The sequence below is a fragment of the Orcinus orca genome, chromosome 16, assembly GCF_937001465.1.
Source record: "Orcinus orca chromosome 16, mOrcOrc1.1, whole genome shotgun sequence".
Classification (NCBI taxonomy): Eukaryota; Metazoa; Chordata; class Mammalia; order Artiodactyla; family Delphinidae; genus Orcinus; species Orcinus orca.
The window spans coordinates 72,856,356-72,871,553 of NC_064574.1; the positions used below are offsets into that span (position 1 = coordinate 72,856,356).

The 15,198-nt window shown below is 36.4% G+C and overlaps 1 protein-coding gene across 4 annotated transcripts in view; it reads right to left on the reverse strand.

Annotated features, from left to right (window-relative positions):
- SEPTIN14 (septin 14) overlaps nucleotides 1–15,198 on the reverse strand; it is an 87,780-nt gene that overhangs the window by 33,063 nt on the left and 39,519 nt on the right. For 2 of the 4 annotated variants that reach the window (XM_033426241.2, XM_049699864.1), the window contains exons 1-4: nucleotides 12,871–14,561; nucleotides 9,657–9,725; nucleotides 636–756; nucleotides 65–260 (exon numbers count right to left, since the gene is read on the reverse strand). In XM_033426241.2, coding sequence (XP_033282132.1) covers nucleotides 65–260; nucleotides 636–756; nucleotides 9,657–9,725; nucleotides 12,871–12,873 — 389 coding nt within the window. In that variant the 5' untranslated portion in view covers nucleotides 12,874–14,561. Of the gene's footprint in view, nucleotides 1–64; nucleotides 261–635; nucleotides 757–9,656; nucleotides 9,726–10,617; nucleotides 10,713–12,870; nucleotides 14,562–15,198 lie in introns of those variants that run through there. The other 2 variants (XM_004268736.3, XM_049699865.1) reach the window with 2 other exon arrangements.

Genomic DNA, 15,198 nt, shown 5'->3' on the forward strand with positions numbered 1-15,198 from the left:
GGAGAAAGAAAGTAAGTTCCTTGAAATAAGAATAATTTTTAAATTAAAATAAAAAACCACTCACCTGCCTTCCTTGTTTATTTGATCACCATACCCCACTGTTTCCACAACAGTTAAGTTCAACTGAATATTGCTTTCCTGAAGTTCATATGTCTGAATTTTAAGTCCAACATTTGGGCAAAAATGTGAGGATTTTTTGTCTTTCAAGTTAGTATTGAACAGTGTGTCGATCAATGTTGATTTTCCAATCCCAGTTTCCCCTGTATAAACATAGATACATCATAGGGGAATAAGATGTCTGAGAAGAAGTAACACCCTGACCCTCTAGGATGGTTTAAAGGGTCCCAAACACTTTAAAGACTGGAATATCCTTGAAAGTATACATGCTACTCTTGACTCCCTCCATCATTACATAATATAGAAAGATAATATACACAAAGCTATATCAGATTTTGAAAGGCACTGAAACACTTAAAGAAAAAAATGTCTAAGTAACATGACTAAAGATACAAACCAATACAAACATGAAGACATAGTCTTAAATTAACAGCACCAGTGTTATGCTGCTTAAGGTAAGTTGAAATGAGCATTTAGGAAAATCAGGAAATAATTCATGTGAGGGGTTTGGCACTTACCCACACAGAGAATATTAAAAAAGAACCCTTGTTGAACAGATTTGTTCACCAGTTGTTGAGGCAAACAATCAAAACCAAAATGACCAAGCGTAGTTAAACAACGGATATTATCTTCTTTTTGCTTAGAGAAAAAAACAAATAAAAATATATTAATTAAAATAGAAAATGTCATTTGAAAATATGACTATAATAATATGTCAAAGAAATGGAATTGATTATCATTTGATCATCATACCTCAGATAAGATGCAAATGAAGTAAATTTGTGAGAAGAGAAATCTTTATCCAGACACACAGATTTTTGTCATCGTTTTTATAAATAGTGACTCTATCTCTGATCACACTCAGACTATGTTTTTAAATTTAAAAATAGGAAATTACAGAAGTACCACAAGAAAGCCTAGTATGTTACTATACAATAATAAATTATTTTTATAGAAAAAAAGGAAACAACATTCTTTCACTCCGTTTCAGTGTGGTAATATATTCAGGAAATCCAATATATGTTAATATATGTAAGGAAATCAAAGTTAATTTGAATTTTTTAAGAAGCAACTAAAAACTTTGACTTCAGATTTCTTATATGCCCTCTGAGAACTTGTGTTATATCAAATTGTTAAAGGAATCCACTGCTAATAATACCAACCTAGAAAACTAGAAATCCAACAATATTATACATAAATTTACCAACTGATTATTTTTAAAAGGTGGAAAAATAATTCAAAGAATGCTTAACAATCTACACTAATCTCATCCCTAGAAATCTCTCCCAAACAACTAGAAAATTTCACAAATGCTTTATGCATAAAAGTGTTCACTGTAGCTATCTAACATCCAAATGTATGACTCCCTGAAATAGAATATGCAAGTAAATGATAATATATTTTTTCACGCACACACTGGGGCATTCGTAAGTCATTTTTAAAGATGTTTATGAAGAATGCTTTAATAAATTGAAAAATACATGAAAATATTAAGTTAAAAAAGTAAGGTGTGAAATTGTGTGTACACTCCTAGCTTTTGGTGATAGAGTAACTTATAGCATTTTACCTTTCCTTACATCAACAATTAGAAACAACTGTTTGGGGAGTTCCCTGGTGGCCTAGTGGTTAGGATTCTGGGCTTTCATGGCCGTGGCCCGGGTTCAATCCCTGGTCGGGAAACTAAGGTCCCTCAAGCCGCATGGTGCGGCCAAAAAAAAAAAAAAAGGACTGTTTGAAGGCACTGGGAGGGAAAGAAAAGGAGGCAGAAACAAGAATAAATCACACTGGAAATAAGGTTAGCATAAGAGGTGAAACTAGGTTTATCCATATATTCCCTTGAAGTGACTCCCCAGTAAATGAGAAACTTGGGAAGCAGAGCTCAAGCAGAATGACAATCTTGAGCTGGGAAGTCTAAGGTCATAAGTTGGGCTGCCAAAATACTGGGATATTGAGAAAGAAATGCTGGAAGAGCAAGCCACAGAGTGGGGAGATCCAAATCTGCAAACTTTAGAACACTTGGCTGAGTCTAACTCTGCACGTGCAGGCATGGCTACAAAGAGCTCAGTGGCAATGGAGAGAAGAGTTGGCATTCCAAAAGTGCTAAGCTGGTATTTCAGCAGTGGTCCTGGGAAGGCCCGAGGAGACAGAGTTTGGAGTTTACATTTCTTCCAAGTTAGACAAGATTGGTCAACACTTTAGATAAACACTTTGGACTTTTTATTTAAATTTGTAAAAGGACTTGCTATAGGATTTAGGATTATGTCCTAAGTCAAAGGGTATAACTAAGATAAACCCATCTTTACAAAGAGTATCATGACTCAACAGTGTCCAAATGACTTGCCAGTAATCTGCCTGCTAAAACAAAATTCAATACTCTTTAGAGAAATATAATAATAGAATTCAGACTTTCTACAATACCATCCACAATGCTCAATGCATAATCAAAATTACTAGGTTTGAAGAAGCAGAAAAAAATCTGTCTCATAGCCAAGGAAAAACACAATCAATAGAAATAACCACATAATGAGGATACTGGAATTGGCAGACAAATACTATAACTGTTATGAACATGTATAAGAATCTACAGAAAAAATGAGTTTAATGGATGAAGTGATAGGTAATTTTAGATACATGAAAGATGATGATATAGGAGTCAAAGCATACCACCAAAAAAAGTCATCAAATCACAAAGGAAGACAGCAAGATAACAAGTAAAGAACAAAGCAATTACAGAACAATCAGAAATAATTAACAAAATGGCAATAGTAAGTCCTTACCTATTGATAATTGTTTTAAAGGTAAGTGAATTAATTCTCCAATAAAAGGTCATAGAAGGTTGAATGGATTTCAAAAAACCAAATGATATGCTGCCTACATGAGAATAACTTTAAGAACACAACAGACTGAGAGTAAAGGGATGGAGAAAGATATTTCAAGCAAATGGTTACCAAAATAAAGCAAAGGCAGCTATACCTATTTCAGACAAGATAGACTAAGTTATAATTATAAAGAGGACAACCTATCAAGAAGATGTATTTATTATAAATATGCACTCAGTACCTAAATATGTAAAGCAAATACTAGCAGAACTAAAAGGAGAAAGAAATAGCAATGCAATAGTAGCTGGGGATTTGAATACCCCACTCTCAACAATGGATACATCATCCAGATGGAGAACCAATAAGGAAACAGCAGATTTGAACAATGCAATAGACTGAATGGACCTAATAGGCATATACAGAAAGTTCCATCTAACAGCTGCCTACTACACATTTTTCTCAGGTGCACACAAAATATTTTCTAAGGTAGATCATATATTAAGCCACAAGACAAGTCTTGATTAATTCAAAATGATAGAAATAATATCAAGTATCATAATGATATGTAAGACATTTACACTGAAAACTACAAAAGAATGATAAGAGCGATTAAGATTGAACTAAATAAATGGAAATATATATCGTGTTTACACATTGGAAAAACCATTAATATTAAGATGCTCTTTCACCCCATATATATTCAAATGCAATTTTAAAAGCACAGGAGAATCTGTTTAAATGGCACCTACTGGCCAAATGTTGCATAATTGAGCATCAAAATTATTAACTATGAGACTGCTGTTCTTCATATTTCAATTTCATGTTCCTTTCTACATGCCTACCCCTTCCTGAATCACCCTGCTATGGGACTCTTAATTGAGTTCAGTAGTAAGAGTAAAATAGGTTTACTATATCATGTTTTTAGCATAACTATTTTGAATAGTGTGGTCAAAAATATGAAATTATTTTAAAAAAATTTTTAACAAAGAAAACATACAGTTGGTAGTCCTAAATAAGAATATGCTTCAAAGATTTTTTTAAAAACACTCTTTGCATAGAAATTAAATTATGCTATTTCTTTTTCCATAAGCATTATAATATTATAGACACAATGATATAAGGAAACATTTGTATTAATAGTTTCACTATGATTAGTATTAGAATTCATTTAATCCTCTTATGTTAAAATAAGGGATTAAGATCCAAACAGTTTACATGATTTACCCAAAGACAGAGTTCAATACACTTTGAGCTCTTTGAGATAGAATTTTATTCACTTTATATCATTAACTCCCAGCTCACAGTAGGCTTTCAATAGCTTTTGGTTGAATTAGTGCATGCTAAATGAAGAGTGAATGGTAGAGATAGGAGCCTACCCGGGTCCTATCTGGTCTCAACCAAGAATCCAGGAATCAACCAAGAATTAATTAGTAAAAATTCCATGGGGATTTTATATTTAAAGAGAGTGTATTTACCAATCCTAAACTGAAAATACAATCAAATAAGAAATAATAAAAATTTTCAATTTGTAACTACTTGTGCTCTTAGAAGACAGCGTTTATATATGGTGGTAAATTTTGACTTCTCTACTCAAAAGAGAACATTCTGACCCATATAATCTGAAGATTATATGTAACAATAAAAGATTTGGGCACTCTACTGTCCTCTCTGTCCTACACTCCCTTGTGGCAGGCTTCTCTCATTTTAAAAACTGTGGCTTAGGGAGGTACCAGATCAAAGTGCTTTGTGTGTCCATAGAACAAAATATAGCCCATTTTCTTATCAGGAACAGACCAGAAACCTTGGCCTCATGAACACTGAGTTTTCACCCACAGAGCAAATATCGATAGAACAAGCAGGGGTTTCCATAGAATCATCACTATTACTTAACAAATGTCTTCTGACGGGCCAAAAGTTCTTTCTTATAATATTTACTTTTATAAAATTCCAAAATAATCTATGGAGAGAACTTAAATATTTCAGATTCTACTAATTTGGAATTTGTGATCTTTCAAGTCTCGTTCTTGAATTCAACTTTGCATCATCCACAAACAAAGCACAAATAAAGCAAATTAAGAAATAAACAAGGTAGATATATAAAAATATATGAACCTACTATTAAAAGGATTATTTCACATGCATTCACATGAAACTGAAATGCAAATCATACATTATTTTAATCCCTCATGATAGCAAGGACACACAGACTACATCTAGCAAATGGGATACTGTACATAAAGTTATAGTCTGTAAATTTATAAAAGGACTCTACAAGCTCTGACAAGCCCTGATGTTTACCCTGTATTCACTGAACTTTTTTTCCCAGTGGTATGGGGAAAGGTAGCTGAATAAGAAAAGTCACTAGTCATTGTGAGCCTTTGGGACAGTCACTGGTGCCTGTTTTCTCTTCTGTAAAATGAGAACATTTGATCAGGAGAGCTTAAAATTCTTTCACACTCTGATGTTCTATAAGTCAAAGAGTCTTATTTATGAAGAGCCTACAATTTCAATAGAATAAAAGCCATGAAGAAAAAGTTAAAATATCTATTAATATCATACTAAGTACCAAAATTACAGAAAAGTCAAAAAATAATATAGGAATTTGGAAGAAGGATAGATGACTGTGGCATAGAGTAGTTAAAAATAATTTTAAAAGATGGCAGATTGTCTCTTGAAGACAGGATAAGACTTGTATGAAGGAGGGAGGTATTATGAACAAGAGGTAAAAAAAGGACCCAACAATAGAGAGTTTTAAATATGAGGCTAAGGAATATGAATTTTATCTAAATGGTAATGGGCAGTGGCTAGAGGTTTGAGCCAGAGAATAGTAGAAGGAAGAAGCATTTCAAAAAGATGAATAAGGCACTAGCATGACAGTGGCCTGGAGAGGAAACTAGAGCCAGAAGATGAGTTGTGAAGCCCCTTCCCTTATAAAAGTGAGTGTTCTGTTGGTGGGAATGTAAATTGATACAGCCACTATGGAGAACAGTATGGAGGTTCCTTAAAAAAACTAAAAATACAATGACCATATGATCCAGCAATCCCACTACTGGGCATATACCCAGAGAAAACCATAATTCAAAAAGACACATGCATAATTCAAAAAGACACATGCCCATCGACAGACGAATGGATAAAGAAGATGTGGTACATATATACAATGGAATATTACTCAGGCATAAAAAGGAACGAAATTGGGTCATTTGTAGAGATGTGGATGGATCTAGAGACTGTCATACAGAGTGAAGTAAGCCAGAAAGAGAAAAACAAATATCGTATATTAACGCATATATGTGGAACCTAGAAAAATGGTACAGATGAACTGGTTTGCAGGGCAGAAATTGAGAAACAGATATAGAGAATAAACGTATGGATACTAAGGAGGGAAAGTGGCGGGGTGGGGGTGGTGGTGTGATGAATTGGGAGATTGGGATTGACATGTATACACTAAGATGTATAAAATAGACAACTAATAAGAACCTGCTGTATAAAAGAATTAATAAAATAAAATTCAAAAATAAAAACTAAAAATAGAACTACCATATGACCCAGCAATCCCACTACTGGGCATATACCCTGAGAAAACCATAATTCAAAAAGAGTCATGTACCACAATGTTCATTGCAGCTCTATTTACAATAGCCAGGACATGGAAGCAACCTAAGTGTCCATCAACAGATGAATGGATAAAGAAGATGTGACACATGTATACAATGGAATATTACTCAGCCATAAAAAGAAATGAAATTGAGTTATTTGCAGTGAGGTGGATGGACCTAGAGTATGTCATACAGAGTGAAGTAAGTCAGAAAGAGAAAAATAAATACTGTATGCTAATACATATATATGGAATCTAAAAAAAAAAGGTTCTGATGAACCTAGGGACAGGACAGGAATAAAGACGCAGACGTAGAGAATGGACTTGAGGACACGGGGAGGGGGAAGGGTAAACTGGGATGAAGTGAGAGAGTGGCATGGACATATATACACTACCAAACGTAAAATAGATAGCTAGTGGGAAGCAGCCACATAGCACAGGGAGATCAGCTTGGTGCTTTGTGACCACCTAGAGGGGTGGGATAGGGAGGGTGAGAGGGAGGTGCAAGCAGGAGGGGATATGGGGATATATGTATATGTATAACTGATTCACTTTGTTATACAGCAGAAACTAACACAACATTGTAAAGCAATTATACTCCAATAAAGATGTAAAAAAAAAAAGAACAGAGCTATTAAAAAGAATTAGGTTGATCAGTATGGGCTGATATGAAAAGTTGTTCAAAGATTAGATTAGTTATTTCCTGTAAAGAGCTAGGTTGAAAGGCCTGTTGTCTCTTTCTTATTGTTTGAAATTTTCTTTTAATAATGTTATTTTTAATTTCAAAAAGGAGAATAAATTAAGTTGCCAGTTGTAAAGCGTTCAAAAAAAGTTTGGAAGACTACTTGCTAAATGGTTTGTAGCAAGCATTTATATATCAGATTAAAGTTCGACTAATTGGCCTTTGGGATCCACCTATTCTAAAATTTTATGATTTTAATGTCATGTAAACAGAGGAGCATTCACCGTGATTTAATGCATCAGAGGGCCCAAAGGTAATATGGGATGGGCATAAGTCAGTGGTTTAGTCACTGAGATAGGACTCTGACAGTAGTTTTGTCACCAGCAAAGCCCACTGGGGTCCCTGGGAAAAATATGATGGAATCTAGGTGATCGGATAAGGTCTAACCTCTTCTTTTGTGCTTAGTCTAATCTCACTTGCCTTAAGGGGGCCAAGCGCAGAGCCCCTACACCTAACGTGTGGGATTAGAGTTCCCAGCTCAGAACCACTGCACTCAGGACTTCCCTGGTGGCACAGTGGTTAAGAATCCACTTACCAATTCAGGGGACATGGGTTCAAGCCCTGGTCTGGGAAGATCCCACATGCCATGGAGCAACTAAGGCCATGTGCCATAACTACTGAGCCTGCGCTCTAGAGCCCACAAGCCACAACTACTGGGCCGACGTGCCAAGAGTAGCCCCCGCTCGATGCAACTTAGAGAAAGCCTGTGCGCAGCAATCAAGACCCGACGCAGCCAAAAATAAATAAATTAATTAACAACAACAAAAAGAACCGCTGCACTCGACACCCCCACTTGGCGCTCCATATGGAGAAGCGCTGTGCATGACACCTCAATTAAGATGATGACAGTGAACCGTGTGCAGAGATGCTGCTGCACCCGGCACTGCAGTCGCCCTCCAAGAACGCCGCCCCACTCCGCTGACAAGAACCCTATAAAGCGAGCCCGTAAACAGCTTGTTCAGGAGAGCGAGGACTCTAGAGCGAGAGCTCACACCTCTCCATTCTTTGATCAAAGAATAAACCTTTCCTTTGCTTCTGAACCAAACTGGCTCTCATTCTATTGGCTCCAATAACACCAGGCAGGAGGACTCTTGTTGGACCTCGACTCAAAAGGGTCGGTAACAATAAGATAAGTTGTCAACTTTTCTTTCGCGCTAAGTCTAGTTTCACTTGCCTACAGGGGGCCGTGTGCAGAGGCCTGCACCTAACACCTCGGATTAAAGTTCCCAGCACAGAACCGATGGGCCCAACACCCCAACTTGGCATATCGTGTGGAGAAGCCCTGCGAGCAACACTTCAACTCAAGATAGAGGTGGGGTGCCGTGAGCACCCACGAGAACTCCGCCCCTCCCTCCGCAGACTGGAACCCTACGAAGCAGCCTGCCCACAGCCTGTCCGCAGAGTGTGTACTTTAGAGCTTGAGCTCACACCTCTCCATTCTTTAATCAAAGACTAAACTTTCCTTTGCTTCTGAGCCGCACCCAGTCTCACTCCACTGGCACGAGTGACCCCAGGCAGGAGGACCCTTGTGGGGACCCGACTTGAAAGGGTCAGTAATAGTTTCAGAAAAGCAACGAAGATGAAAGTTGGATCAAATGTGATTTTTAAAGTGTGGCTGATAGAAAAATAAAGGTGGAATAAACCATTCACTTCAGAAAAGTAACTGAGAAAGAGAAGAGAAAAAATATGATCGTTTGATGGTTCAAACAAAGATACAGAAAACCATGCATGATTGGAGGAAAACACCAAAAAGAGAGCCATTAGTTATTAAGTCATAAACAAACACTACTTAACATAGCTCAATATTCATGTATCTGTTCATGTATCTATTTTGGTCAAAAATAGTTCTAAAACTCAGTTTTCACCCATTCAGATATGCTACTCTCTCTTTTAGGGTAAAATTTTATGTGAATTACTATGTTTTCCCTAGTACAGAGACGCGTCTTAACATGGAACTTGGTTCAATCTCCCACTCAGTAAAGTAATAAAAAAGCAGCCACCCAGCCACTTCCTAAAATAACTTCATTTAAAAGTTTTTTATTATCAGTATCTAAAGGTCCACAAACATATACATCAAAGTAGCATTATTCTCCTCACCTACTGGGAGGTTCTGGAATTTTCATTTGTTATTCTTTGGTGTTAAATAGGAATAGTCTTTTGTACTACTAAAAATGTCTGCAGATGCAAGAAACATGCATCAGTTATTTAAACGATCATTGATATTTAACTCCAATCAGTATAAAAGTTAATTCATGTCCAAACATAACAAACATAAGCCTTTACCATCTAGGTCTATATCAGTTTACTGAGTCAATATTTTGAAGCTACACAATTTTGTTAAGGACAAAAAGGAGAATTCTCTTTGAAAGATATACTCAACTATATCTTCATCATCGGGTATTTGTGTGGACATACGCATTGGTTTTTCTGCCATGTCAGACTGAAGGAGCTGAAAATAAAGAAACAAAAACCTTTAAAAGATTACTTTAAAAGGCTACATTCCTACAATATAATTTAGATCAATAAGGGAGCCTAGTATAGACATTATCCCTGGTTTTGGCTTTCAGTCCACACTGTTAACCTGTTTTCAATTGTGGCTGCTTTGCTAGACAGGCTTCTATATAATAAATAATACTCAACTTATAATGTACAGTAATACATTTAATCATAAACATATAAAAAGCATCTAAAGAAAGGTAAAGTCCCTTTTGAAATCAAAAGGACAAAGAGTATTGTTCTTTAAAGAACTCTCTGGGCTTGAGAAACGGAAATAGGGAATTTTGCTTTTCTTTTTCACTTTTTCTTTAGTGAAGTATAGTTGATTTACAATAGTATATTAGTTTTAGGTGTACAACTAATAGTATATTGCTTTCAGTGATTCAATATTTTTATAAATTATACTCCATTTAAAGTTATTACAAAATAATGTCTATATTTCCCTGTGCTGTACAATATATCTCTGCTGCTTATTTATTTTATAGGTAGTTGTTTGTGGCTTTTAATCCTGTACTCCTATATCACTCCCCTTCCTTCTTAAAAAGTGCTAAAAGAACCAAGAAGACACTTATAATTACTTAACTTTCCAGAGTAGCTTATCAGGGGAGGCTGAGGTGTTAGAGTGTACTTATTGAAGGAGAATTGCGAAAGCAGAGCTTCTAAAACTCTAAACGACTCCCTTAGACAAGGAACTAAATTAATGATAGTTGTCATTTATGAAGCATTGTGCTGAGTGCTGATGTGCTCTATCTCCTTTAGTTCTCATAATAGATATGAGATACATATATTTTCATTGCCATATGCTAAAAGAGAAAATTCAGAATCAAAAAAATTAAGTAACTTACTTGCTCGAGATTTCAGCTATGTGGCAGACACAGGTCTGAACTGATTCCAACGCTGGTGTTCTTTCTACTGTCCCCAGTTCTGGACCAAATATTCACTGTGTTTGCAACAGTTTGGAACAAGGGAGGAGAGGTACAAGAGAGCAAGCTGTGCTGATTTCTAAGCAACACTGCCTGAGAAGGACATGCTATCCTACTTTTGAGTATAACACAAAGATACTGAGACTATGAGGCATGTTTTAAAGGGAAATATTATATATAAGCATAGCAAAGAGAAAAGCAAACAGAATTAAAGAACGGCTCTGTACCATGGTCTTTTCACTTGATATATCCTGAGGATTATTCCACTTTAGTATATAGATTTACCTCATCTTTTCCCTAATGGTAAATAGTGTTTTCTACTACAGGTAGTGTTTTGTTCTATGGTATGGTTTACTCTAGTCTAGTATATATGAAGGTTCTATACTATTTAGTAGAACAATAATGGTGGGTATTGCTGTGATTTCCGAGCTTTAATTGCAATCCAACAGTAAACACTGAAACCACTGAAAAAGGGTTAGTTCTTAACTTCTTATACTTATCCTACTTCAGAATTTGAAGTAAATTACTATAAATTTAAGAGTCTTGTGTTTCAGTTATGCAGATGAAAAAATTCTAGAGATCTAATGTACAACATGGTGACTATAAGTAACAATACTGTATCTTATACTTGAAATTTGCTAAGAGTAGATCTTAAGCATTCTCCTCCCCCCAACACACAAACACACATGCACACACATGCACACAGCGGTAACTATGTGAGGTGATGGATATGTTAGCTTGATTGTGGTAATCATTTCACAGTGTATATGTATATCAAAACATCACATTATGCACCTTAAATATATACAACTTCTATTTGTCAATTATATCTCAGTAACTCTTGAAAAAAAGAGAGGAATTAAAAAAAATAAGTATCTCTGCATAACTGTTGACTTTTTGGCAAGTCTGCAGAAGATGGTTTGAAAACTAAAGATACAAGTTATCTTATTTTTTAAAACCTAATTAATGGTGCCTTAAACAAATAGGGGTTTACTTCTTTCACATAAATCTAGAGAAGAAGTTTACAAAGTATGGTCCCTGGGCCCCTGGGGATCCCTGACTCTCTTTCAGGGGGCCCGTACGGTCAACTTTTTTTTCTAATAATACTAAGGTAATTTGCTTTTTCCACTGTGTTGACATTTGCACTGATGGGTCAAAAGCAATGGTGGCTAAAACTGCTGCTACTTTAATCAAGGTAGTGAGTACCATAAAGCATTTATACCGTATACAAGTGCGAAAATAAGTTATGTGATTGTGAGAGATAGTAACTCATTTTATGGAACACCAATTTCAACTGCAAAAACAACTGACAAATACTAGTTTTTTAGACTTGGTTATTTCTAAGACAGTTTCTTGAAAATGAATGAAGTGTGCTTTACAGCATGAAGGAAAATAACTGAAAATATATGTTGTAAATGATAAAATTTGAACTTTAAAGTTTTTGGAGAACTTGTATCCACTATCTTGACAACTTCCTAATACTTACAAACTTTCCCAAAAAGATTAGTGATGATATTAACAAACACAAATTTTTATATTGCATAATGAAATACGTCAGCATTAAATAAACTAGGGTTTTCCAACCTCAGCACTATTGACATTTGGAGCTATATAATCCTTTGTTATGCATTGTTAAAATGTTTAGCAGTATCTCTGGCTTCTACCCAGTAGATGTCAGTAGCAACCCCAGCGTGTGACAACCATTGCCACATATTGCCAAATATTTCTAGACATTGCCAAATATTTCCTAGAGGGTAAAATCATACCCATTTAGGACCCACTGAGTTAGGTAACTCAGTAAACAGATATTTTCCAAATGGCCAGTGTGTGACATTACAAAGTCATACATGAGTTCAAGATCCATTTGGAGAGTGAGACAGACTAACAGATTGTGGTGTAAAAACCAAAAGTATATGAATATGGTTTCAGATTCTACATTGCAACTAATCTCATCAAGTTTTGGTGGGGTATCAAAGAAGAATATTCACAATTACAAGAGAAGACTTATTAAAGGATTCTTTTTTCCAACTATGTATCTATATGAAGCCAGATTTTCTTCAGAAACATCAACCAAAACAACATATTTCAAAAGATTAAATGTAGAAACAGATATAAGGATCCAGCTGTCTTTTTTCTCTTTTTATGGTATTAAAAAATACATAACATAAAACTTACCATTTGAAGTTCAGTGGCATTCAGTATATTCACTTTGTTGTGCAGCCATCATCTCCAGAAGTCTTTTCATCTTCTCAAATTGACATTTTGTACTCATTAAACAGTAACTAGACATCTTCATTCCACCTTCAGCCCCTGGCAACAATTGTAATGTCTGTCAATGTCCAAATTTAACTACTCTAGTACCTCATATAAGTGGAATCATACAGTATTTGACCTTTATTTTTTAACTTTTTATTTTATATTGGAGTATAGCTGGTTAACAATGTTGTAATAGTTTCAGGTGCACAGCAAAGGGACTCAACCATACATATGCATGTATCCATTCTCCCCCCAACCCCCCTCCCATCCAGGCTGCCACATAACATTGAGCAGTGTTCCCTGTGCTGTACAGTAGGTCCTCGTTGGTTATCCATCTTAAATATAGCAGTGTGTACATGTTGATCCCAAACTCCCTGACTATCCCTTCCCCCATCCGTCCCCCCTGGTAACCATAAGTTCGTTCTCTAACTCTGTGAGTCTGTTTCTGCTTTGTAAATATGTTCATTTGTGTCATTTCTTTTTAGATTCCACATATAAGGGATATCATACGATATTTCTCTTTCTCTGTATGATTTACTTCACTCAGTATGACAATCTCTAGGTCCATCCATGTTGCTGTAAATGGCATTATTTCATTCTTTTTAATGGCTGAGTAGCATTTGACCTTTTGTGACTGAATTATATTACACTTCGCATAATGTCTTCAACGTTCATTCATGTTGTAGCATGTTTCAGAATTTCCTTCCTTTTTAAGGCTGAATGATACTCTATAGTATGTATACATATACTACATTTTGCTTATTCATTCATCTGTCAACAAACACTGGGTTTCTTCCACTTTTTGGCTATTGTGAATAATGCTGTAACACACATGGGGATGCAAATATCTCTTTGAGATCCTGCTTTCAAGTCTTTTGGTGTTATCTACCCAGAAATGGAATTGCTGGATCATATTGTAATTCTATGTTTAATTTTTTGAAAAATTGCCAAACTCTTTTCCACAGCAGCTGTACCATTTTACATTCCCACCAGTAACGCACAAGAGTTCCAATTACTCCACATCATTGCCAACACTTGTACTTAACTGTTTTTTGTAGTAGCTGTCCTAGTGGGTGTGACTTGGTATCCCGTGGTTTTGACTTGTATTTCCCTAATGATTAGTGATGCTGAACATCTTTTCATGTGCTTTTTGGTCATTTGCATGCCTTGTTTGAAGAATTGCCTATTCAAGTCCTTTGCTCATTTTAAAATCTGGTTACCTGTTTATTTGTTGTTGACTTAGAGTAGTTTTTTTATACATTCTGGATATTAATCCCTTATCAGATATATGATTTGCAAATATTTTCTCCCATTTTGTGGATTGTCATTTCAGTCAATTACTACTGTTCTTTGATGTACAAAAGTGTTAAATATTGAAGTCCAATTTATCCATTTTTTTCTTTTGTTGCCTGTGCTTTTGATGTCATATACAAGAAATAATTGCCAAGAACAACATCATGAAGCTTCTCTCCTATGTTTTCTTCTAAGAGTTTTATAATTTTACTTCTCACGTTTAGGTTTTTTGATCCATTTTGAATTACTTTTTTTTTTTTTTTTTTTGCGGTACGCGGGCCTCCCACTGTTGTGGCCTCTCCCGTTGCGGAGCACAGGCTCCGGTCGTGGAGGCTCAGCGGCCATGGCTCACGGGCCCAGCCGCTCCGCAGCATGTGGGATCTTCCCGGACCGGGCACGAACCCGTGTCCCCTGCATCGGCAGGCGGACTCTCAACCACTGCGCCACCAGGGAAGCCCCTGAATTACTTTTTGTATGTGGTGTGTAAGGCTAGGGTCCAATTTTATTCTTTTGCACGTGCATATCCAGTTGTTCCAACACTATTTGTTGAAGTCTCTCCTTTCCCCCATTGAATGCTGGCATTAACAGATGAACATTTGCAACCGATTTTGGTGAAGCCCAATTATGCAAAATGTTACCCCCTTAAAAGAATTCCATTAGTCTCATCAGTAGACCTGATATATTCAATCATTATTATTGTATTTTTAGTTTCGTCAATATAAAATTCGGGAGGGGGCCGGTATTTCAGGACTGAGGAGAGCGACGGCTTGTGTGGTCACCTAGGGGACCGAGCAGCGACTCACGCGGGAGCTTCTGATTGGCAGGGGCTATGAGGGGTCCTCGGCCCTCTCGGAAGGCGCAGTTTTGCTCCCGCCGGTCCGGGCCCCCGGGGTCAGCGCGGCCCTGGTGAGAAGCAGGCCCGGGGAAGCGGGTGGGAGTTCCGAGCCCCGCATA